The 26,851-nt window shown below is 32.8% G+C and overlaps 3 protein-coding genes across 3 annotated transcripts; all 3 read right to left on the bottom strand.

Annotated features, from left to right (window-relative positions):
• Nucleotides 1–4,944: 4,944 nt before the first annotated feature.
• LOC125860153 (pentatricopeptide repeat-containing protein At5g66520-like) lies at nucleotides 4,945–6,871 on the bottom strand. Its single transcript, XM_049540053.1, has one exon. The coding sequence runs from the start codon at nucleotides 6,859–6,861 to the stop codon at nucleotides 5,185–5,187; it is 1,677 nt and encodes a 558-aa protein (XP_049396010.1). The 5' UTR covers nucleotides 6,862–6,871; the 3' UTR covers nucleotides 4,945–5,184.
• A 281-nt stretch (nucleotides 6,872–7,152) lies between these two features.
• On the bottom strand, nucleotides 7,153–12,711 carry LOC125860159 (uncharacterized). Its single transcript, XM_049540060.1, has 3 exons — nucleotides 11,592–12,711; nucleotides 11,347–11,495; nucleotides 7,153–7,763 (listed from the first exon to the last, which is right to left on the bottom strand). Exons 1-3 carry the CDS (start codon nucleotides 12,504–12,506, stop codon nucleotides 7,514–7,516), a joined length of 1,314 nt encoding a protein of 437 aa, XP_049396017.1. The 5' UTR covers nucleotides 12,507–12,711; the 3' UTR covers nucleotides 7,153–7,513.
• A 443-nt stretch (nucleotides 12,712–13,154) lies between these two features.
• LOC125860152 (DEAD-box ATP-dependent RNA helicase 7-like) lies at nucleotides 13,155–18,448 on the bottom strand. The gene is made up of 14 exons (XM_049540052.1): nucleotides 17,867–18,448; nucleotides 16,560–16,694; nucleotides 16,333–16,473; nucleotides 16,116–16,227; nucleotides 15,837–15,907; nucleotides 15,472–15,626; nucleotides 15,259–15,370; nucleotides 14,867–14,968; nucleotides 14,721–14,781; nucleotides 14,457–14,625; nucleotides 14,281–14,377; nucleotides 14,102–14,196; nucleotides 13,797–13,930; nucleotides 13,155–13,647 (listed from the first exon to the last, which is right to left on the bottom strand). Exons 1-14 carry the CDS (start codon nucleotides 18,332–18,334, stop codon nucleotides 13,448–13,450), a joined length of 2,052 nt encoding a protein of 683 aa, XP_049396009.1. The 5' UTR covers nucleotides 18,335–18,448; the 3' UTR covers nucleotides 13,155–13,447.
• Nucleotides 18,449–26,851: the final 8,403 nt, after the last annotated feature.

The raw sequence follows: 26,851 nt of genomic DNA, 5'->3' as shown, positions 1-26,851 counted from the left end.
GTGATCACATTGTTACCTTAATATTTTCTTCTCATTTTATCTTTACTTAGTATTATTTAAAAATCATATTCAATTTCATCTTTTATTCTACCTTTTCATAGTAACTCTACCTTATATCTTATTTTTTTTAGATTTATCATTCAAATTAAGTCACTAAAAAACAATACAATCTATCTAAACAATATACAATACAATATATTATAAAATAATAGGCTAAAACCATCCAAACAAAGTGTCAAACGTATTCGGGAAAAAAGCTCCGTAAGCGTTTAGGTATCTGTCATCGTTCATTGTTATCCACAGACCACAATCACTTGCGCGTTACACATGACTCCACAAGATAACATATATTAATTGGTTGCTCCATGTAATACTAGATATAAAGGGTCGTGCGATATATGTAATTCTTCCGTCCAAATTTATGCGATAAGATGGAATTTAAAAAGTTAATCAATTTTATTTTTTTTGTATATTTCTAAAAATATTAAAGTTATTAATTATTGTTATTTATATTATTACTTTTTACTAATTTTCAAATAATTTATGTTACATTTCATTTTTTAATTTATGTGATGTTAATGAAATTATATAAGAGTCAAATAAATTTGTATATTTTATTTAATTCTCAAATATATAATTGAATATTTAAAATTGTTAAATATTGTAATTTATAATATATTTCACATAATTTTGAAAATATAACAAATAAAAAAGAAATGTAAAATGCACAAAAATTACAAGAGAGAATACTAAATTTTTCAAAAATATCCTCGATTAGAAATAAATATATCGACAAACAACTGCTTGTTTCTGATCGAAGTGGACCAAACACATTTGGAGCCAAAAATCACCTTAATTGCAAACACGTGTATTATTCGAGAGTTGTCTACTTGTAACCTATAGACTATAGTACTTAATAACTAGTACTGGAAACCGCATAATGTCCGAATTATGGTTCATTTTGTTAAAACAATATTAGATTATATTACTTTAATATTCCCTTTGTCTCTAATTATTTGTTCACTTTTTCTTTTTTAGTTGTCCTAATTACTTGTCCATTTTGACAAATCAAGAAAGGACAATTTTTTTACCTATTATACCCTCAATTAATTATTTTGAAAAAGGTAGAACTTCTTGAAAATCTTAAGTTTTTAATTCATCCACCTTATAATTAATAGGGTAAAATGGTAAACTTACTATGTCAATCATTGTTTTCTTAATAGGTGTGTCAATTCAAAAAGAGATAATTGTACGGCAAACTAATAATGTTAATTAAATGCACTAACTACCGTTTCAATTATTTCCTTTAATAAGCAAAATCTCGGTCACTTTGCCATTATAGGGCCCCACCAATTTGTATAATTTATTAAAAAAAATATAACAGACATTTTTCCTTTTCCCTTTCTTTTATACAATCTCTTCTCCTATTTCCTTTAAATTCTCCCAAATCTTCTCCCCAAATACAATTTCAAATTACAAATTTCTCCAGCACGTATTCGTCTCGTTTTCAAAAGAGAAACATTACTTCAAAAATTTCAAGTACCGCCAAAACTCATCTCATTCTATTAATTTTTGTTAATTTTTTTCAAATTTTTCAATTTAAATGTATATGTATATATAACTTATTTTTTTCAGTCATTTACTGTATAATCATTATTTTTTACAATTTTTTTTGTTGATTCATGTCTTATACTGTTTGCTTATACAATTGTGGTTGTATAAATGTATAAATTAGTAGTTATTGTATAATGTTCCTTTAAACATACACATTTGCTCACACTTATACACTTATTTCTGGGTCAAGTAAAAAAAGGAAAGATAAAACTGACGTTTATACTGATCACAATAATAAAACTGAAGTTGTTGTTTATGGGTCATTGGACTGTATAATTATGTGGATCATTGTACTGATAATCATGTGGGTCATTAGACTGTATAATCATTATTTTTATATTTTTTGTGTTGATTCATGTCTTCTACTGTTTGCTTATACAATTATGGTTGTATAAATGTATAATATTAGTAGTTATTGTATAATGTTCTTTTAAACATACATATTTGCTCACACTTATACACTTGTGTCTATTTAATATGTGAATCAACATTGGCGTTTTACTTTCTTTAACCTTATACTCAATTTTCAGCTTAATCACATTTGTATCAACACTGAGTTGCATTGCAATAACATTATACAACTCCTTATACGATGAACTTTCTTTAAAAATCACCCTTTCAATTGTATAATCAATGTAATAATTGTCATTGTCCCATCTACCGGAATGCATAACCAAAATAGCTAATGAAGCCATTTTCAAAATTTCTGTATAAAAAAATAAGTTATATATACATATACATTTATAAGAATTTCAACAACAAACATAACATATATTTATACAAATTCTAGCAACTTCAGTTATTCACATATATACATATTCCCATTATATACTCATATAAACGTTTATATACACATTCTGCATATACATTTATATATAAACAATTACATACACAAATTAAATTAATGTGCCTTTTTATTTATTTTTTAAAACAATCAAAATGTATAAAAAAAAAAAAGACTGACTAGCGAATATACAGAAGGACACATCCGTAGCAAACTAAAATTTTGCTACGGACTGCAATTTTATAAAGTTTGCTATAGCATACAATTAGCAATTTTTAATTTGCTATACGTAAAATTTTCTCATTCAAAAATGTCAAGTAATTAGAGACAGATGGAGTAGAATTTTAACTAACTTCTTGTTTCTATTATTATTTTTTTTAACTAGAAAAGATAATAATTATATCAATACAATTTGGAAATTATTACCCACTCCATTTTAATATATTACTATTTGATTTGGCACAAAATTAGAAGAAGAAAAAAAGAAATTTGTGGTCTCACACTCTCCTCGACTAAATGTGTGGCTCTAATTNTATAAGAGTCAAATAAATTTGTATATTTTATTTAATTCTCAAATATATAATTGAATATTTAAAATTGTTAAATATTGTAATTTATAATATATTTCACATAATTTTGAAAATATAACAAATAAAAAAGAAATGTAAAATGCACAAAAATTACAAGAGAGAATACTAAATTTTTCAAAAATATCCTCGATTAGAAATAAATATATCGACAAACAACTGCTTGTTTCTGATCGAAGTGGACCAAACACATTTGGAGCCAAAAATCACCTTAATTGCAAACACGCATAATGTCCGAATTATGGTTCATTTTGTTAAAACAATATTAGATTATATTACTTTAATACTCCCTTTGTTCCTAATTATTTGTCCACTTTTTCTTTTTTAGTTGTCCATTTTAACAAATCAAGAAAGGACAATTTTTTACCTATTATACACTCGATTAATTATTTTGAAAAAGGTAGAACTTCTTGAAAATCTCAAGTTTTTAATTCATCCACCTTATAATTAATAGGAGTAAAATGATAAACTTACTATGTCAATCATTGTTTTTTTAAAATATGTGCCAATTCAAAAATGGACAAGTAATTAGAGACAGATGGAGTAGAATTTTAACTAACTTGTTGTTTCTATTATTATTTTTTTAACTAGAAAAGATAATAATTATATCAATACATTTTGGAAATTATTACTCACTCCATTTTAATATATATGATACTATTTGATTTGGCACAAAATTAGAAGAAAAAAAAAAAGAAATTTGTGGTCTCACACTCTCCTCGACTAAATGTGTGGCTATAATTACTTCTTTACGGATTAAAGAAAATAAAAATTTTAAAATTAAATTATTTTCAATTATAAAAATATAATATTTTTATTGAGACGGAATAAAAATGAAAGTGCGTCAATCACTGAAAAAAGTATAAAACCCTATTTTATAGTTACATATTGAGGTACAATATCCACAAAATATGTCCTCATAAATCCTAATTCCTATTTATTGCCCTTTATCATTGTTTAGTAACGGCTAGCGACGATTTCAAAATCTTGCTTAACAATTGATCCTATACATAAACATCATAATAAAGTATTTATGTCAAATTGCCTTAATAAGTTCTCATTCGCGCTATAATCATTCAAATAAAATGTCTATTCAAGCCATGAAATCATTATAAAGAAATTCTTAATCTAAAAAATATAAAACTATGTCCTAGATAGATCATACTACTAATGGTTATATTCAAGTCAATCACTACTCAATCTTTATAATTTTATGTGATTTAAATTAATATGTTTCCTTAAGAACCAGTGTCATAACAATGAAAAATACAGTTGGAATGCATCTCATGTTCACTCCTACGCATATCAAAATATTTTTCCAACCCCAACTCTACATTGTTTTTCTATTTTAGATCCTTAGTTTTTATATAAGGTTGTATCTATAAGCATGTTTAAGCAAACTTCTAAAATCAACTTATTTTAATAAGTATTTTTGGAGAGAAGCAATTTATGTTTGATCAATAAATTTAAAATACAATTTTGAACAATAATTATTGTTTGGCCAAGCTTTTTAAAAGTGTTTCGAAGTATATATTTGTTTCAAAAGTATTTTTCAAAGAAGTGTTTTTCGAAAAAAGTTACTTTCTTTAGCTTCTGGAAAACAACTTTTTCTAATCCTCCAATACACTCATTTTCTATCAAAAGTTTAATCAAACATCTCACTTTTTTTTAATAAGCATGCTTGGCCTCTCAAAAGCTTGGTCAATCAGGTTATAATATTTCCCATATCAACCAACAAAAGATAACTGCTTACCCTCTGGCCCTTTGGCCTTTTAAAAATAAAAAAAAAACTATTTGGGGGTTCTTTCAGTTTTGTCCCTTTGACCAAACTTATTTACCAGAGCTAGTCCAAATATACAAAACATATACATTGATTATGTTTATGTATGTGTCGTATCTGTCTATTTATACAATATACTAAACCTATATATTTGCCGGTTATTTCATAAACTAGATCACCCAAAGACATTGAGTCGTAATTATCCTCTCTTTTTTTCATTTTGGGGCATGAAAATACTTAGAAGCCAAAGCAGGCTGTGAATCCTAATCTGGTCATATTGACTGTAAAACAAGACCACCACAAGTATGGCATATGAAAGTATAACTCTCATGTCTTCAGATGGAATGCCAGGCTCTGAAGACATATCTATTGAAGAACCAAATAAGTATTTTTCACTTTGTAATAAAATTCTCTCTTCATCATTCCAGAACAGCACTCATGTTAATACTCCTTCCTATTTCATCACTCAAACTAGATAAAACAAACTTTATTTCCGTCATCAAAACTTGAGGTGATCCTCTTACAGAAAATTCGCAAACAACTCCATTAACTTCAATCGTGCTGCAGCCAGGAACGGTCTTTTCGATCTGTTTCTCCTTCATTAGAGCTCTAATTTCCTTGACATGATCAAACCTTCTAGCTTTGGCATATATATCGCAAAGATTGACGTAAAAAGCATGATTCAGAGGCTCTATAGCAATTAAATACCTGGCAACTTTTTCTCCTAACTGAAAATTCCGGTGCATTTGACAGCCACCGAGTAGTGCACCCCAAACGAAAACATCTGGCTCCATTGGCATATTTCTGATTAGCCCTTCTGCTTCATCAAAGAGACCAGCTCGACCAAGAATGTCAACCATGCAAGCATAGTGTTGGACTTGTGGTTCTATGTGATAAGCATGCCTCATCACACGGAAACACCAACGGCCTATCTCTATAAGGCCAGAATGAGCACAAGCTGACAGCAATGCAGTAAAAGTCACAGCATTAGGTCTCACTCCAGCTGTTTCCATGTCCAAGAAAAGCTCGAAAGCTTCTCTTCCATTACCATTAATTGCAAATGCAGAAAGCATAGCTGTCCATGCCAAAACATCCTTATTTTTCATTGACCTAAAAACATCAAGGGCTTTAGAAACACTCCCACATTTGCCATACATATCGACTAATGCTGTTGCAATCACCATATCACATTCCATTCCACTTGTGTTCAAGTAATCGTGCACCCACCTCCCCTGATCAACCGCGCCAAGAGAAGCACAAGCTGAGAGGACACTAGCAATTGTCAGTTTATCTGGACTAACCATATCATCACCAGAAACTTGCATTTCATAGAAGAATTCTAAAGCTTCCTTTGGCCTACCTCCTTGTACGAACCCCGTGATAATTGAATTCCAAGTGACAATATTCCTCCTCTTCATTCTCCTAAACAACTCTAAGGCCATATCAAGCTCTGAATTTCTCAAACACCCAATTACTATAGAATTCCACGAAACAACATCTCGATTAGACATTTCATCGAACACCTTCCTTGCATTATCCACTGACCCACATTGTGAATACAGAGTAATCAAAGAATTCTGCACAAAAACATCACTGTGAAACCCAAACTTAACAACATGGGCATGAACACTTGATCCGACAAGTCCATCAACTCTACTCACGCAATGTTTTAACACGAAGGGAAATGTAATACAGTCAGGTGTAATACCATCAAAGAGCATTTGTCTGTACAAAATTAAGGGCTGAGATGAACTGGGGTCATGGATTCTTGAAGCGTGAGCTCTGATCATGGAGTTGTAATTGAAGAGAGTTTTTCGAGGAACTAGACTGAATACGGTGTCGGCATAGCTGAGAGACCCTGATTGAGAAACTGTGCAGAAGAAAATAATGCGAGAGATTAAGAACCAACGGTCAGTGATGAAGAACTGAGGGGATGTAGTGATGTGGGCATGAATCTGCTTGAGCTCTCTCATGCTTCTGCAATTCTCAAGCAGGCATACTAGTGTATTCTTCAAATGTAATCGTTGCAACTCCATCATTTTCGAAGCTCCAACAATAGAAAAACGGAAATAATGAAATTGGGAACCATCAGTCATAACAATAACATACTCAGTGTAATCATTACCATCTGGAATAACGATTGCCAGGAAAAAGACGCGCATTCCAATCAAAAAGCCGAGACGTTTAGTTTAGTTTGTTTTTGTGGTGTCTTACACAAAGCGTAGGCAAAATGCACCTTTGCCTATTGTTATTAGAGTGTTGATTCACTGGACCTGGTTAATGCAGTGGCAAGGTGAGGAAGATACCATGGCGTGGCATGAATTGACATTCAAAAATTCTTGGAAAAAATGGATTACACATTGCTTAAAGGAAAGACAATCAAATGAACAGATAAACTTGCGAAGTTTGGTAGCTGATCGACAACACAATTTCACCTGAAAAGATGGAACGTTGATTTACAAGTTGCTTCCTGGATTTCGTAGAAACTTCCCGACACGGGATTTGAAAGGGTTACAACAGACAAATAAGTATTGCTTATTGAACAGTCAATTTCAGCAGCCAGGAAAGGGAATTGGAGTTAGTCCAAAAACAACAATTTCGTAAAGAATTCTTTGCTTAATCTTCACTTACTGGGACTTGAAATGAAAATCAATCAAGATGCAAAGAAAAGATGAGCATAACTTCCAAAAAAACTGGCTTCTGGGCGGCTCCCTACTCTCACATGGCCTGTGCATTTCATCCTCTCCTCTATAGGAAACCCTCAATCCCCTTTCCTGCCTGCACTTCCCTGTATATCGCAAGGGCTTCATCCATTACTTTAGCCTGAGCCAACAACTGCGCTCTCTTCTTCCCAGAAGGATGGGTAGACAGATAATCTCTCAAGGCTGATTCACCAGAAATTTTTCCCAGCTTCTCATAGACTGAGGGAGCTATTCGAGGGTTATAGCCAGCAGAAGCCATCAATAGCAGTCCTATGTAATCTGCTTCCATCTCCATCCTGGTACACAGAAATGCACGAGAACTTGATACGACAGGAAAAAACAGACAAACATTCATCCTATCTATCACCATGAAATGACTAGTTGCTTGTATTACATATGCATGCTTACTAAGAAGACGTGTGCACCCCACACAGATAAAACGGTTGAGATATAACAGGGTACATCAACAGAATTTAACAAAAACCCACATAACAAGTAGGTGATGCCATAAAGGTTTGAAGCCAAGAGTTTAAGTTCCAAACTCTCTATGATCAGTGATTACTGATATCACCAACCTATACTGCTGGAACAAGCTCATTGAGCAATTAACTCAAGACTTTAACCTACAAAAGCAAGCCTAATATATAGACTCCGAGAAACAACAGCAGACTTACTGTTGCACTATCTCATTAATTATGAACTGCAGGATCACAGTAAAACTCTGAACACGGAGTGATCACTTGCAAACTTTTTTCATCTGAAAGATATAAACAAGTTAAAAGAAGCAAAAAGTTACTAGATCCCTATTAAGCACATTAATAATGTGCACCAGACTTCCTCTCTTCATTTCATTTTTTATGCTGGACGGGTGATGGAAAGGTGGGTTACACAACAGATATTGCCACTCGCATTCATTTTGAATGTTGAGGTTTCTAATCCCTTTGGAGATAGAAATCCTTTTCAAATTGTTTCTTTCGAGTTTCGCCACTCACAACATGATCTCAACAGAGTTCTAAAGCCCTTTACACCAGTGACTAAATGGAGTACGTCAAACACAAACAAATTCAAATTTGTAAGTCCTGGAGTCAACAACTAAACTGATGTCACAAATGAGGAGACAAGGATATGCTTTCAATGCATTTATAAAAACAGTCAGAAAGTAGCTTTAAGTTATAAGAAACATAAGTTGGTCACATATTATTGCTTCTGTTCACACAGACTATATCGTCTATTGGCACAGCTAAAGCTAAGAAGCACTTAAGTGCATGAGAGGATAAAACCTCAAAACATTGGGTGTCCAACTTGAGTTGGCCAGCAGAGATCCACAAATTAACTATGAGTAAATTCTAACAAGTCATACTTGCCATGTTTTGCTCTCTCTTTCACACACACAAAAAAACAACAAAAAAAACTCCTAGCAGGATAAAAAGAAGGGAAATATTCCTGAGAACCGCCTTAGATTCACTCCAAAGATTAGCCCCTAAGCTTTAGAAAACTCAGGTTCCTATTTCCCAAAATTATACTTCTCGGACAAAAGGCTCATCAAATGACAAGACACTCTATAACCACACAGGAATTAATATTTTAGTTGCATACTGCTATCATAGATATTTCAGGCAAGATACACGCTGGGTATGACCGAGATGAGGGATTTCTTGTTTCAGTTTTGGATAGAGCTTCCTGATTTTCAGATACAAATAACATACTAAAATTGATATTCACTGGACAAATTTGAGACCACAATGCAATTGTGAGCAGAAGTAACAGTGTGGGTCATTTCAAATAAGAAACACCAGGACTCAAACTAAACCGATACTTCTTGGGAAAATTCTGAAGGGCAGCTAGCAGTTTGTGAAAGGGTTTCTAGTTGAAAACTCTCTTTAGATTTTGTGTTAACATGGAATGCCAAAAATTCGCTTCGAGAAGATGTGCTTGTAATCTATCCTCGTGGTTAAGCACACTGCTTTATTGTTTTCCAACAATCATCTTTAGTTTGTAACTCCCATTAATAATGAGATGTCTTCGATAATATCTTATGGAATAATATCCAGTTAGATGGTAATTTGACTAATTCACAATCTATACAGTTAAAATCAGTAAGCATTGATAGAATATATCTTATAGCTTTAGTTTTTCATTGTTATTAATGATTATTACAACTCCTTAAGACTTCAAACATATAAAGGAAAACCATCAACCCATCTATAAATAGCCCCCTGTATTTTGATTCTCATATTTTCATATTGTACTCATATCTGTTACCCTACCTTATCAGAAAAAATGTACTCAAATTTATGCCCGTGCTACATAGCTGATGCTCAACAAATATCCTTTCTCTTTTTTAGGAATGTCTTCTTTATGTTTTAGGAAAACTCACTAGTTAATAAAACTGACAAACTTATAGCGCTGAACAGAAAAATGAGAGATGGATCAGGTGTTGAATCAACACACAAAATGGGAAAAGGATAGAGAATGAGAAAATCCATGTGAGGAGGGGGAACCAACACCATCAGAAGATGAGTGCATATGCACTTCAATTGCACCCCGCTGACCATTATCAAGTTAACGTAGATAAAATGGGAACTTGGTCTTTTCCAGACAACTTGAAATGTCAAACTCATTAGAACCCTGATACAAATCAGTCAAGGGAGGATCCTCTCCTTTGCTCATCACTGCAGAAAGCAAGTGGGGGAGCATCCTTGCAAGCGCTGAAAACCAAATTAGTTTTAGTAGTTGTAGAGTTCGGTCAGAGTGTTACTTGTAGCTGTTTCCAAATGAATCCACCTCGAGTCCCAAGGTTAAAAATTTAATGCTTCGTTATACGTAAACTTAATATATATGATGTATTTTGTACATATAAGAATTTATTTCAGTTATGTTTGGAATTTTTTTGGTTTATCTAACAAAATTAGAAAACTTACCATAATCATTAAGGATAGTTATAGATCTATATTGAAACCTACAATTTTATAATAAATAGACTAAGAATCGGTTCAGTAAGGTTCAGTTCAGTCAGTACAATCCATTCTCAGAAAACCATTGACACACCTAATATTATCAACTTGTTCTACTTTATAATTATACCATCCGAACAAATACCTTATAAATGTTTCCAATGTAAAGCTAGAGTTAAGTTATCGAGTTCCCACACGCCCTGTTCTGCTGGATCAAAGCAGCAGAAACAAATTGGCATAACTTATTTTTCTTTTTTCTTTGATTGTTCTACAAGCTCTGTTCACTTTGTATACAGTAGAAGCAGTGATACTAGGGGTAAAACATTGGATTCCCAACTACCAACAATTTCACTGTCCACCATTATGCTGTACTACAACATATGCATCTGACATGGAGGGACAACCTCTTAGAAGGGCCCATGTGTGTGCAATGAAAACCATAGAACGAAACATAATGAAATTTAGATAAGGAGTACAAAAAAGTTAATGGAAAAATGTCGTCTTCTTAACATGAGTGTTGGAGGATGCAAATGAAAAGAAACAAGGGACAATAAAGACATCCAACCAAGATTTGGATGCCACCGCCTTTATAAAAAGAGGCTCAAGCTCTATGCCTACATGTTGCAATGATCCCCATCAACATTTAACAAATATTTCACATATGGTACTTACATAACACACAAAAATGAGCTTACTGGGATGACATAATCTATGATGCACACTTCTTCGCTACGTATTGGCTGTATATGCGGACATGACATTCCTATGACTATAAAGTTCACCAACTTAATATAGTTGAATAACAGAGAGAATTGGCAGGATAAGACACGACAATGTTAACTAAGTCCTAAAAGAGAGATTAAACATAAAACACACAAGCAAGAGAAACTTACAAAATCCAGAAAATAAAAGGTGATACACATACCTGCGTGAGAATGGAAGCCTTAGGAACAGGGCTGACATGGTGTTAACAACATCAGGCATCACAAATTGATAAAGAACCAATTGAATGATAGCAAACCACAAATTTTTTGTAATTCCCTCAGCAGCATGGCGAGCCACAGCATGCCCAACCTATCAAGCAAGCAAAGGCGTGAATACTAAAAACAAGGCAGAGATGTACCTGTATACAATGCACTTAACGAATAAAATGACAAAGCTGATATACACCTCATGCCCAATGATGGTTGCAATTTCAGCATCCGTCCTAAAATGTTCGAGCAACCCTGTGAAAACTACAATCTTCCCACCAGGCAAACAGAAGGCATTTACAACAGGATCATTTACAACCAAAACCTCCCACTGCAATCCCTCGATATGCCCGGTAGCAGACTCTGACCCCTTCTCCTGTCCCTTCTTTCTACTTTTCTGAACCCAACTGTCATCTAGAATCTCATCGTCTTTACTCCACTTCGCCTCGGGGTTACTATCACTTAATGTCATCAAAGTCTCATGCCCACTAGTCTCATGAGGTTCCACGGCATCTGATGCGTAGTGAAGATCAGTCCATACCTGCTCTTTTCGCAATCCTCTTTGTAAAGCTTCAATTATATCTGTAGCTATCAATCTCACCCTAACACTTTCCGGGTGTATAGCAGGCAATATTTTCCCTTTGAATGACTTTTTCATCTCTTGAAACTGAGACTCACCCAGCCTTTTCTCGATATCTTTAGACAAAAGCACAAAATGGGTTCTTTTAGTATAGGGTATAGTCTCCAAATTACCCAGATAAACAGTTATCACTAATCCTGAACCCACCAAAACAACAATAAGAACAATTCTTGGATTCTGAAACCATCTATGAGGACCCCTTGGACGAAAATGATGAATTTGGTGTCGATCAACGTAGTAATATCTTTTAGCCCCACCGAAAAAGGGGCCACTGTACTGATTTTGCTTAATTCCGTACTGAAAGCACGAATTTCTCAAAATCCTTGAGAACCCAGATGGACTAGGTTTGCCTAAAGCGTTTGGTACCAAAGAATTGCAGTGATTGGTTCGCTGAATTGAATTGTTGAATGAAAACTTTGATGCGAAACTTCGAAAAGCATCAATGCCAACTTTTGATCTTCTGTACCATCCCATGATGCTTCGAGGACCTCAAAAATCAACAAGAATGATGATAGGAAGTAGGAACAAAAGTCATTCAGATATCAATCAGTTGGAGCAGAGTTATTCTACAAAATTTTCCCAAAATATAAGAAGCAAAAGCAATGAATGGAATCCAAAAATCAGGTGAATAGAGAAGGCGAGGAGAGGGTGGAAGTGTCTGGAAACTGCCCGGCTCAAATCAATGAAGTATGTAAAATATATTTATAAATTTATTGAAAAATCATTAGATTCTTTTTCAAAGAATCTGAAAATAGTAAGATAAATAAATTGAAATTAAGGATTATATGTTTTTCTACTATTTCGTCATTCTCAAATTACATGTATAGGTGTGGGTATGATTCAATATTTAATCATAATTTGTTTGACTTTCACTTGTATATATTCATATATTAAAAGTACAACTTTAATTAAAGAGGGAATTTTTCAACTTCTTAGACCTTAATTTCAAGTACTACCTTTTCCTTTTCAATTTTATGTCCAACTTAAAATGTTGTTTAAATCTCTTACTTACGTGTAAAAAGAAAAAAACGACATAAAACTAAAATTAAGTTGGTAAAAGACTACAAAATCAAATTTCCAACTACTAATCATGAGTCAGCTTCTATGAAAATAATAACTGTTACATTTATAATATATACTAATGTATTTAGACTAAGGAAAAAGCAAATTTGTTGAGTTATTAAAAATACAAGCTGGAAAAGAAAAAATTGCCTCCTGCGAAGAGGAGGCAAGCAAGAAATAAAAAAAATAGCAAGTGAATTGAACCTATATATGGAAAATCTAATGTTAGTATTCCATAAACAGCAGCCGTAATATACATTTTTTTCTTCATCATCGCAAAATTTTGAACCCACGACAGGGCGAAAAAAATCCTGTACAGTCAGTCAGCTGTCTGAATAAATTGTTTGTATTCTTCACCATCTACGGCCTAAGTTTCCATAACCTCTCCCACCACCACCTCTTCCGCGTCTGCCTCCAGAAAATCGACCTCCATTTCTCTTGTCAGAGAAGCCACCACGACCACCACCAAATCTTCCACCTCTCGACTGATCTTTCTCTTGTAACCGGGGCAGTTCTTTTACTACCTCTAAGCTTACACCTTGTGCGTTCTTCCCTACATAGCCCCATCAGGAAAGGAAAAAGTAAAGATGAGAAAGAGCTTAGACAAGCAGTGACACTGATTAATGAGGCTTTAGAGTAGCATTTGTCTGGATGATTTCTATCCACCTATGGTAGATCAATTGCAGAAATGGAGAAACATACCGGCTAGAAATATATCCAGGTCATCAGCAGATACATCAAAAACTGCACCCTTTCCATCGGCTGTCAAAGTAAGACCTTTGATTGATTCAACCTTCTCCGCAGATAGGAACCCCCGCAAAACATTATATGCAAAGCTGCCATATTAACAAAGGTACAAAAGATCAACAGAGGAATTATTCAAACCAAACTAGCAATAGGCTCTGCCATATTTAGCTCTCACTGAGTGAGATTCATCTTCATGGTAAGACTTGTTATAATAGGAGATAGTAAGAAAACCATTTACTGAACATGGTTTAAATACTCACGAAGGTGAAAATATGGGCCTCCCGCACTCAAGAAGTAGAGTAACACAGTTCTCCATGGAAGAAAGAAGCGAACGACTATTGATCTCAGAGTAGCCCTGGAAAAGCAAGAGAAGAGTCCTGTCAACCATAAGGCCAGACTTGGTTCCCCAGTCAGACAAGTAACGAGGAGAAATACTTACAGCTGCCTTGGCAAGTGCCTTCGCAAGCAATTCAGCTGGTGATAGTTCAGAGGTATGTAGAAGCTCCTCTGCAGCAGCCTTGAAAGCAGGTATTACACTACAGAAATTTGCAAATAGATTAAATGGTAGAGCGATGGCACATTAAAATTCATAAAAAGCACAAACGAAAAACATACCTATCAGAAATTTCAGCAATTGCTTCTGCTGCTTCTTTCCCAGCAGCTTTAGCAACATCAGCTGGCTGTGGAGCAGATAGATGCTCGAACTTGACACCAGATTCTCTTTCAATCTTAGAGATGTTGGACTTCTTAGGATCGTAAAGCATTACAGCAACACCAGTATTTCCTGAATGATATCATAATAATAACAAACAAATATAAGTAAGAATGTTCGTGAATTTCAGTGATCTAATGAAAGCAATTTGAACATTAGCATCTCACCTGCTCGTCCAGTCCTGCCAGATCGATGAATATACGCTTCAACATCACGTGGAGGCTCACACTGACCATATATAGTAACTTTAGCATTCACAAATACCAATAAAGTTTGAGCATCAATGTCGAATATGAACTTAATAATATCAAACCTGAACAATTAACTGAACGTTGTCGATATCCAATCCACGTGCTGCTACATTTGTGGCCACTAATGTAAGGAACTTTCCTGATCTGAATCCAGCAAGTGTAATCTGGAACAGCATGCAACAATCAGAGTAACAGATGTTAGTTGAGAATTGGAAGAATCTAAATTCATAACTATAAAATTTGTTGAAGGAGTCGAGGAATGTGACGAATAGTCAACTTATGCAAAGTCCTTTTGGCTTTAATATTCTTACATCAACAATAGAAGGTGATTATATCTGGAGAAATTATCATCCTCTTAATTCTTAAAAGCAGCAAAGTCACCAAAAAGAGAGCAGGAAAGATTGCGAAAGAGAGCATGCCAGAATACATCACTTGTGTTAAACAAAAATTTTACCTCACGCTGGGACTGTTGTATCTCTCCATGCAAAGCACGTGCCCCAGGCAATATGCCAGCTAGCTCCGAAGCATAACCCCTTGTCTCAGTGAAAATAATTGTGCGTCCACCACTGATATTTCATGGCAAAAAGGACGGAAAATGATCTCATAAGTTGATTGTCATTCTAAAAATCTCAAACGGACAGATACTTAAGAATGAGAAACAACCAACCTGCTGTAGCAGCGAATGATATCAGGAATCAGCTGAGATCTGGCTGAACTAGAGCATGGGATAATAATATGCCTCACATTCTTGCTGGCCTTCATTTTCTCATCACCAACAAGATCAGCTGTTTTCTTATCAGGTTTGAGAAACTTCGAAGATATCTGACACCAGAAACAGATCACTATTCAGGAGAGAAAAGAAAATGTAAGTGTAGGGCATAGAATTTGTACATCTCCCATTTACCCCCAAGGTGGGCTGTTTTCCAAGCTCTGAAGAAGCAATTTGTTTTGAAATAAACTAAGGGCTATGAAACATTCACCTGGTGCAAACACTGACTAGTATTTATAGAAAAAGAGAGATAAGAAACTAACATGCTTCACCCAGCTCGGCAAAGTGGCACTGAAAAGAAGTGTTTGAACTTGGCTTGCATCTTCTACCTTGCCTTTAAAATTCAAAGGAGAAAAGTAGAAGAAAAGCATAACAAAATCAGTAACCATAATATGACAAGACCCCTGGAAATGACATCTAATGCACAAACAAATTTCAGCTCTCAAAGAGAGAATATTACACAGACATAACTGACAGCATCAGAAAATGAGAGGGTAAAAGATCAGATAATAAGGGTAAGATACCGCTGAATAGTAGCATACCTAATATAAATTCAACATCATCAACAAAACCAATTTTCAACATTTCATCAACTTCATCAAGAACACGGAACTTTAGGGACCTGAAATCAATATTTCCTCTTTCGATGTGGTCCTGAGGAAAATTTGCAAGGAGTAAATCTAAACTCTCTGAAGCATGAAAACATAACAACAACGAATATTCCAGAGTCCCAAAATATAAGACCAATTAATACACTACCTTAATTCTTCCAGGAGTACCTACGACGATATCAACTCCTCTTTTCAGTTGAACTTGTTGTTGTCCCATGGATGAATTTCCATATAAACAACATGAAGTTAGCCCCACAGCCCCACCATAAACTTCAAAGTCAGCAAACACCTATATTAACATGAAGTGAGAAAACAAAAGTCTGAGGTTCACATTCAGCGAAGAGGTCAACTTCCACAAGGCCTCTAAAATAATACCTGAAGTGCCAACTCCCTAGTAGGTAAAAGCACTAAGACACTTGGAGCCCTCCCATACCCTGTTTTCCGTGATACTTTAGTAGGTCCATTTATCAGGGACTCCAATATGGGCAACACAAAGGCTAATGTTTTACCCTGCAAATGTGGGAACACAAATTGAAATAATAACCTGTTAGAGACTATTTAGTCAACAAATAATCACAAACATTGCCTCAATTGTCTTGTGATACTGGAATATTTGGTCCCTTACTATTCTTATGGTAATAGAAACAAAGTGATCACTGTCCATTCATCGTAATGAATAAGCAATGGCAAAGTTTTAATTTAAAATAGAAACTATCAACTTTTGTGTTCTCAGAAAACTCATTTCAGAGAAAAATTCGCATCAAAGGGAAACCCATGTACCTTTAGAGGATCCTCACTAATACATCCTCATAAGCACCATAGGGTACTGTAAGTTTCTTCAAAGAGGTGAACACGGGAACAGAGGGAGTACCCCTTGGACAAGTAAATAGCAATTTTGAAGTTTGGACGAAAATGTGGGACATGAAGTCAATGGAACTCTATCAATTATGGTTCTAGAATGAAAATCACCAGAAAATGTGAGCTGCTCCTGTGTAGGCCAGTATACGTGGACAGCACAAGAATGAGAATCTCATAAAGAACTAAGGTTTTCTTCCCCCGCCTAAGAGCCAAGCGCATGTAGATTCTTATAGATGACTTGCATAGTTGCCTAATTCTAATTTCCAAGGAACACATGGACATTTATTATTGTGTTTGGGGTTAGAATTTCCCAATGCCACGCTCTATACAGAACATAATCAAATCAGTAAAATTAACATTACAAGTTGCTAGTCCACTGACAGAAACAAGCATTTAAATTATAATAAATGACAGCCATAATTTTTAAATGGCATAATACATAAATAGACAAGTAAGCACTCCAACATTAAGAGTGCACATCACTAGGTCTAACTAGCAACTAAACACTCTAATTTGTCCCCACTGTGTCCACCCAATGCTGACATGACACATAAATTTTGGAGGTGTCTAGATAATCATGTTGTAAGTTGGAGTGTTCAACGAGCAAAGTGGAGGCTAGTGGAGTTATCTAGACGTGCATACTCAAAGTTGAAGTGATTACTTGTCCGCTGAGGCCAAGTTTGAGAGTTTGTTTATGTATTATGTTTTTTTTTAAATATCAGCATGCAGTTTTAAGTTATTAACTGAACACCAAAAAAAATATAAATCAAGAAATGTTGTTTCACTGTATAAGAGTTAAGAAGGTAATTGCAAAGAGTACATACCTGACCAGTGCGAGCTCGACCAACCAAGTCAGACCCATCCAATATGGTATCAAAAGTCATAGCTTGAATAGGAAACAGCGCATGTATCCCTTTGGTAATCAAAGCTTCTCTCAGTGGCACTGAAATCCTAAAATTAGACAAGGCATTAGGATCCTCCTCTTTCTCCTCACTATCCTCCTCCACCAATTTAGCCTCATCCTCATCCTTTTTCTTCTTCTTTTTCTTCTTCTTCTTCTTTTCATCCGGTTCCAAAACCTCCGAATATCCATTCTCCTGATCATCCAAGCTTAAAGCTTTACGCTTCTTATCTTTCTTATTACTCTTCTTTATCTCCTCTGAATCAGACCCAGAATCAATCTTGGTCTTCTTCGACTTCTTATGGGAGTCGGCGGATGACCCATTTCCGCTCTTCTTCAGCTCCATCAAATCTTCAGACGCCATTGTTTCACTTTCAACAAGTGCAGGCATTACAAGCTCTGTAAATTGAGTGTAGAAAAAGATAGAAATGTAAGCTTGAAGGTGAGAAAATGGCGGTGGTCCTGCTGATACTGTATTGCAGTTGAGCTGCAATTGCAGGAGAGGAAAGAGGGAAAAATCGAATTTAGGGTTTGATATTTATAAGGTTTGGTGTTGAATCGATTTGATGCCGTTGGATTACAATGAGCCCTGAGGTTTATTATTCACCGTCCGATTCTTAAAAAATTCCCAACTTCGCGGGAATATGTTGAGCATCAGTTCCTCGCTATAACAGCATTTCAAAACAGTAAATATTTTGATTTAAAAGTTAAAAGACACGAGCTTATAGTCATTTATCTCTAACAACAAAAAAAAAGCTACTAATATGGGAAGATTTTGAAACATTCCATATTAATTTTCAAAGGCATGAAACTTTGAGCAGATATGTTATCTTGATTTTAACGGTTTAAGTAATAATATTTCAATTTTGAGAGTGTATATATAGATAGTTTAACTTGAATTAAGTTACACATAGAAGTATGTCTATTCTACTTCCTATTCGTATTTTGCCTAAGTTCCATCCGATTTCACGCAATTAAAATTTATATTTGTAATTCCAAATAAAAATGATTATTATATATCCTTAGGAGTCGTTTGGTGTGATGGATAAGAGGAGCTAATTTCGGAATAACTTTTGAGTGGTCTTTAGGGGTCGTTTGGTGTGATGGATAAAAGGGAATAGTCATGGGATAAAATTGTAGTGTCTATTAATCCTTTGTTTGGTTACACATGATGGGATAGTCATGGGATAACTTATCCCATGATAAGTAAATAGTATTGGGATAAATTATCCCTCCCTCTTGGTAGAATAACAATATCAGAATAACTTATCTTGAGACAATATAATTAAAATGACAAAAATACCTCTGAATTCTTAAATCCTTTTTATTATCACTTTTCACATTAGTTTTTGGCCAATTTTAGTGCAGTTTTTGTTTAGTTTTTGTTGTTATGGTGCAATTTTTGTCGAGATTTTACTATTTATATGTCGTTTTTACTGTTTTGTCAAGTTTAGGCTGTTTTGGTGCCATTTTGACAATTTTTTTACTATTGTTTAAAAGCAGTTTTTGATGAGTTTTGATCCAGTTTTTTGAGGTTGTTTTGTTACCGTCTTTGTCCTTGCATCCTTAGAAGTTCTTCCAATTTGAAGGAACTTAATTTTCGTGTAAGTAGTTATTTTTATGTAAGTACTTTTTATTCGGTTTTCTAGTATATATATCTATATATAAAAAGCACTGATATATAAGTGAAAACACAACACACGATTTGAGAAGCACAAAAACAATTAAGTTAAATAAGATGGAGGATTTGTTTTAAAGAGTAAATAATCAAGCTCTATAAAACAAATATATATATAAAAGTTTAATAAGATGGAGGGTATTTTTGTAATTAAATAAACTTTTCTTAGAAAATATGTCATATTTGTTATCTTTCATACAACAAACCAAACAATCAATAAAAATAATCTCAGGATAAATAATCAGCATAACTGATTCCATCATAACTAATTCATTATTTAATTATAAAATCGTTTGAAATAACTTATCCCAGATTTTACAATCCTCTATCCATTTATCCCCAATTCTCAACTCAAACTTTTCACATTTCTTCATTTTTACACTCACCGTTAATGGATCTTGATCAATCAAGAAACTACATATGTACTATGTTCTTTTTTTTAATATAATGTTACAGTACTGTTTTATTTATTTATTTTTATTTTAAAATATTACATCGGGCCCGCATGTTACAACATCTGTGAGAACCTTTTCAACAGCACCGTTCACTAAACCACGAAGGCCAGCCATACGGTTGGTTGATGGTAATAAAACTTCAAGTGATATTTAACGGAAAAAATTATGTATACACCATTTAATACACTTTAAACTAGCGTTTGGTAGGGCTGGCAAGGGGACGGGGACTGAGGGGACGGGACGGGAGACGCCTTGGCCAGGATTCAGCTGGGACCGGGATTGGCGGGATGAAAATTTGTCCCATCCCGTCCCACTATATATACGGAATGAGACGGGGTTTGGCGGGACGGGACGTGGGATTTTTATTTATTTTTATATATTTATTTATTTGTATTGAAATTATATGTTATTGAATAACATTTTTAGTTTATTTGATTTTCAATAACATTTTTAGCTAATAAAAAATGCTTAAGTTTTCAAATTTCAAGTTTTAAGTTTCAAATTTCAAATTTGAGAAGTTCAAATTTGTATTTTAAATATTTTAAAAGAATTTAACTTGAAATTTCAAATGTCAAATTTCAATTTTTAAATTAAGTATTTTAAAGTTAGTAGTTTAAAATTAAAATTAAAATGCAAGATAATAGTTATATAAAAAAGACTTGAATAAAGCCTTCAAATTTATTCAATAAATTATAATTGCAACTTAGAACTTAGAAGTTACAATTTACAAATATTAGTGGAGTAACTAATCTACGCAGTCACCTTCTAGGAAGGGTTTTGTTTCAATTAGTTCTCAGATGTAATCTAATATTTGTATTCTCCTTTAAAATTCAGTTCTAATTGTCGCATCATATCGACGGTAACATCCTCCGGTGTTGGCAAACTTGCTAGAAACTCTTGTGACTCTAATTCATCATCACTAGATCCAATTACCGCATTAATTCAAGCTTCTTGTTTGGAACTTAACTTTGGCAAATTATAATTCCTCCTCTCGGCGTTGACCCAGTCTCTAAATAAAACTGATGTTTTCAAACTTTCTTCCGCCAATGAATGTCTATGATCGCCAAGTTGAAACCTTGCCGCACTAAAAGCAGCCTCTGATACAACTGATGAAGCTTGAATAGCTAGAACATCATGAACCATTTTGCTCAAAATTGGAAATGCAACGCTCCGCCTCCTCCACCATGCTAATAATTCTTCATTGTCATCTTCGTCGTCCACTGTTTCTAAAGATTGATTAAGATATTCTTCAAAATCATCACGGTTAGTAGAATTAAGACCAAGAAAACCTCGCATAAAACTATTAATTCGAGCTTTACTCTGAGGATTAGAAGTTTGCCCAACTTCTCCTTGAATATTTCCTATAGTTCTATATTTTTCAAACAAAATTTTAGCTTCTACTTTTATGCTAGACTTGCACATTTCACAAGTTGAAATTTCTTCCGGTAAAATTTCTAAAGTATCATAAAAAGTATCAACAAGTCCCTGCACACCTCGTAATTTATATTGAGGGTTAAGTAAAGTAGCAGTTAAATAAATTTGAGGAATAGGAAAAAAAATATTTTTAAAATTTTTCAATCATACCTTCAATTGCAACTCTAAATTTTCAATTTTTTTGTATTTAGAAAATTGAATTGTAATAGCACAAATATTTATTAATACTGATGAAATAGTAGGATAATAAATTCCAGAAAACATGGTTGTAACATCATAAAAAAGTCTTAAAAATTCTAATAGTTCATTAGTTTCTTCCCAATCTTCTTCACAAATTCTATCTAATGGGTCAGCATTATGAGCATTAAACACCATTTGTATGGGTCCTTTATATTCTTAAGCAACTGAAAGCATTTTGTAAAAAGAATTTCACCTTGTTTTAATATGTCTTCGAATTTTTCTTGGTGGCAAATCACATAGTACACAACGTTCATTAAATACCCTAATTCTAGCAGCTCTATGAGCATAAAAATCCAGGCAACAACATATTCAATTTTCATACAACCACAATTGAATAATGAAATATCATCTTGTACAACTAAATTTAATATGTGTGCAACACATCTAACATGAAAAGCATTAACATCAATTGGACATAATCTAGTTTTTAACATACTAGCAGCGTTTGTATTATTAGATGCATTATCTAATGCGACAAACATTACTTTATCTATAAGCATGTAATAATCTAGAACACTCAAAATATTTGAAGTTAAATATGCACCAGTTTTTTTCTCTACACATTCTTTATAACTTAAGATTCTTTTTTGCAAATTCTAGTTATTATCAATCCAATGTGCTGTAACAATTAAATAATCATGTCCATTAACACTACGACTCATGTCCGAAGTTATAGACACTCTACAATCTAATATGCTAAATATACAATGAAGATATTGACAATGTTTACCTTGATATACAAAAACATCAGATTTAACAGTATTTCTTGAAAAACCTTTATAAGTAGGATTATAAGTTTGTTGGATATATTCAATAAAATCGGGATGTGAAGGAAAACTATAAGGCAAACCACAAACATAAATCATTTTAGCTAAATCTTCGCGATCTCTTTCCTTATTATATTTACGTTGTGTTAGTGGACCATTGGGGTTAGAAGGATCTAATGTTCCTTGAACCATGTTAGAAGTCCCTACCGATACATTAATATCAAAATCATTAATTGGAATTCCTTTTTTTGTATCGGCTAATGCTTTAGCTTCTTTATATTGAATCGGCACACAAGATAACAAATGTCTATTTAAGCCCCCCGTCCCACCTTGACCTCCACCTTGTTTATGTTTAAAAGGTTGCTTACACTTATTACAAATAACAATAGAGTTTTCCTTATCTAAAGTCATAAATTGCCACATAATAGAAGTTTTAGGGCGTTGATACTTTACCTTCTCACTTGTAGGAGGTATAAAGGGTGGGCGTCCACAATTTTGCTCCGTTGAATTTGTAGTTTCGTTTGAAACTTCTGTCACCGGACTAGTAGGTGTATCTTCTAATTCCTCTTCTCCCGAACCAACTTCTACTTCTTCACCTGAATTTTCATCAAGATAAGGATGAATATTACCATAAATTCGTTCTAAAATTTCATGATCGAGTTGAACATTTGAATCAATATCATAAGAAGTATCATCAACATAAATAGAATCATTTGTATTAAATCTAATTCTAGACATTGATTTAGAAGAAGTACCACCACATTTACTCTTATTTTTTTCCTTACTACTTTTTTTATTAAAATTAAATAATTTACTAATGCCACTTGGTTCTTTCTCTTTTCCTTTACCGGTATCTTTTCTGCTAGAACTCATATTTAATTATATGTAAAGTGTAATATAAAAATAATAATAACACAAAAAATAATGACAAAAAATAAAATATAAATATTATGAAACGAATGTACCAAACGTTTGCGTTAATAGCAGACGTTATAACTGATTCTTGAAGCTTGTAGATTGTTGTAACTTGTAATTTGGAACTCCAATACTTGATAGCAAATATGAGAATTATATATATTATGATATAATATGAAAATTTAGAATTGATATATATGTATTATAATAATATGAGACTTAAATGAAATAAAAAATTAAGACTTAAGTTGAGAGGATATAGAAATAGATGAGAGAATAGATGATTTTGTAAGAAATAATAAGGGATAGAGGGGTATTTATAATATTAAAAATGGGTTAAAGTGTATTTATGATAACTTGAGGGTTTAAATTAAAATATTAAAAGTAGGGGGTGGTAGGGAAAGTGAAAAAGTGGAATAAATCCGTTGGGGGGGGGCACTAGCCGTTGCCCCAACGGTTGGCAACGGATACAATTCAAACAATTAAAAAAAAACAAAAGGGATCCCGCGAAAACCGGCCGGTTCAAACGGGTCGGGATCGGGCCGGGTCGACCGGGACCAAAGGGTGAACCAGCCCCTAACCCGTTATCCCCCCAACCCGCGAGAATAGACGGGATCGGGTCCGGCGAGACGGTTCTCAAACCGGTTGCGGGCCGACCCGTTCCCCCTGCTAGCCCTAGCGTTTGGTCCCAAATTCTCAAATATTCTTGGTAAATCATACTTGGGTGAAGTTTCACCATGTGTTTGGCCCTAAAAATTTTCAAAAATATTTGACTATTTCAAAAAAAAAAAAAATTTATACCCATCAGTTCTAAAAATTATTTAAAATATCTATAAATTTATATTATCATTTTATAATGACAACGTTCCATTAAAAAATAATCTTATAAAGTAATTGATAGCAATCAACAATAACAAAATAACAATATAGGCAAGACAATACATTAATCGCATATCCAAACTTGTTACTAATTCAATTATAATTATAACTCATTAAACATAAATTGTTTCTTTTTCTCAACTTTATCACTCAAATTAGAACTTAGACTTCTTCGGAGGCGGTAGTAACAAATATTAATTGAAATTAATAAATAATGGGTATTTTTTATAAAATACAAAAGTTTGGGATAATTTTTTAAATTTTTTAAAATTTCAAATATTAGAACTTGACCCAAATACTAGTTTTTTCTAGTATTTAGGAACTTGAGATACTTGGCCAAGTTATATAATCAAACACCACTTTTCAAAAATTTCTCAATTTTTTCAAGTATTCTTGGGGCCAAAAGGGTCTCAAAAATTGGTGATATGAATATAAGAGAAACTAAGAATACTAGATACAACAATATACTCTAAAAAATAAAAATAATAACTACAAGTCTAAAAAATACTCAAAATACCATTGTCTGAAAATAAAGAAAAGATAAATGATAGAAGTGATACATAAAATGAAAATTACATAAATTTACATTTTATTTTATTATAATCTTTAAAATTTTATATTATTAAAAAATTAGAAAACTTTCCTCTCATATACATCCCTATCCTCTCTCGGATACATCTATATCTTCTCTCGGATACATCCTTATCCCCTCTCATATACATCACTCTCATTAAATATTGTATTATTCGCATTCCATGAGCCATGTATCCACATTTTTTCTGATGTATATATCCAAGATCTTATAAATTTAGAAATTTTGTAATTTGAAAAAAAAAAAAGGATAAAATGCAATTAGTAATACTACATGATTTATGTAATTCTTACTAAATAAAACCTGATGACGTGGATTTAGCTAAATAGCTCACTTTGAAGTCTCTGCATGCTTCCATGTATTTAAACTATGGGTCCAATATACGTTATTTTTTTTGTTCAATTTATGTGCCAGTGATGGAATTTGAAAAGTTTATATGTTTTTAAATAAATATTTAAATTTTTTAATTATTGTAATTTATAATAAAAAATTTCATTATTTTCAAATAATACATGTTTCTCCCATTCTTATTTCTATGACACAAAAGAAATTTAGAAAGTTAAAAGCAAATTTTTTTTGTATGGTTTTAAATATTTTAAATTCTTAGTAATTGTGATTAATATTACTTTTATATAATTTTTTATATAATTTTTAAATAATATATATTATTCCTCCATTCTATTTTATGTAGCACTGATAAAATTTTGTGAGTATTGTTATAGTGTGATTTGTAATTGTTTTTATGTAATTTTTAAACATATAATCGAATATTTTAAGTTGTTAATTATTGTGATTTATAATAATTTTTTATGTATTTTTTAAATACTTTAAATTATTACATTGTGATTTATTGATTTATAGTCCATTTTATGTAATTTTTAAATATATAATTAAATATTTTAAGTTATTAATTATTAATACTTTTGATATAATTTTTTTTAAAAAAAAACATTGAAGAAAAACTATAAAACACACAACTCAAACAGACATGTCGTTCATGAGATATTTACTTTCAATATTTACTTTCAATATAAGAGTAATGTAACACAAAAGACTAAAGCAAATGTAGCATGAATACATAAATAAATAAATATATACTCATCAATTATCACTAATCGATCCTAAAGAGATAGTGATGATTAATGAAGATTGATCTTCTAAACAATTAAAATCATTTGTCTATTTTAATAATACTAGTTGTAAAGTGAATATGCTAAGAGCCTTTGCTTATTTTATGTCCCCTTATTTCACAAGTTTTGAATATTGAACATGGTAATGTGGTTTCTGTTGTGTTTCACTGGCTTGTTTAACGTTCAATTCAGCATAAATCAACATTATCCTCCTTTTTTGAAATTTGAAAATAGAAAAGAGTTGAACTCCTTAAATGGACGGATATGTTTCGGGGTGAAATTCAAAAAAGACATTTTTTATTTACGGCATAAAATATGATATTTAAAAATTAGAATTGTGTTCGACTATGAATACAAATTATTTGAAGTAATAAAAAAAGTTCTTGTTGTTTTTCAAATTCTTAAAAATGTATTCTCTAAAAGTTTAATTTAAAAATAAAAGTAAAAACATTTCATGGTCAAACGCCTAGTCAACAGTGTGTAGCAGGGAGAGTCCAACCCAAAGGACACAAGACAAACCTGTACAAGAATTGCATTAAACGTTTAGGAGAACAATCACCAGTTGTACGTACAACAATCAACACAAACACAAAGGGCCCAAGCGCGATTCTTCTGTTTTGTTTCATTCCTCTGGTACCATTTTGATACGGTTAATAGTTCGAAAACAAAACTAATAATTTACATCATGTATTCAATATTTCTCTTTACACCAGTCGTAACAAAAGAATTCATCCATAAAAACAACCTATACCACGCAAATACACCATTAAAATTATTACTAGTACAAAACAATCATTTAAAGTGTGATATTAAAATTA

Source organism: Solanum stenotomum, chromosome 3, assembly GCF_019186545.1.
Source record: "Solanum stenotomum isolate F172 chromosome 3, ASM1918654v1, whole genome shotgun sequence".
NCBI lineage: Eukaryota > Viridiplantae > Streptophyta > Magnoliopsida > Solanales > Solanaceae > Solanum > Solanum stenotomum.
Note: the sequence above shows the minus strand (reverse complement) of the source record. Positions and strands in the feature narration are given on the sequence as shown.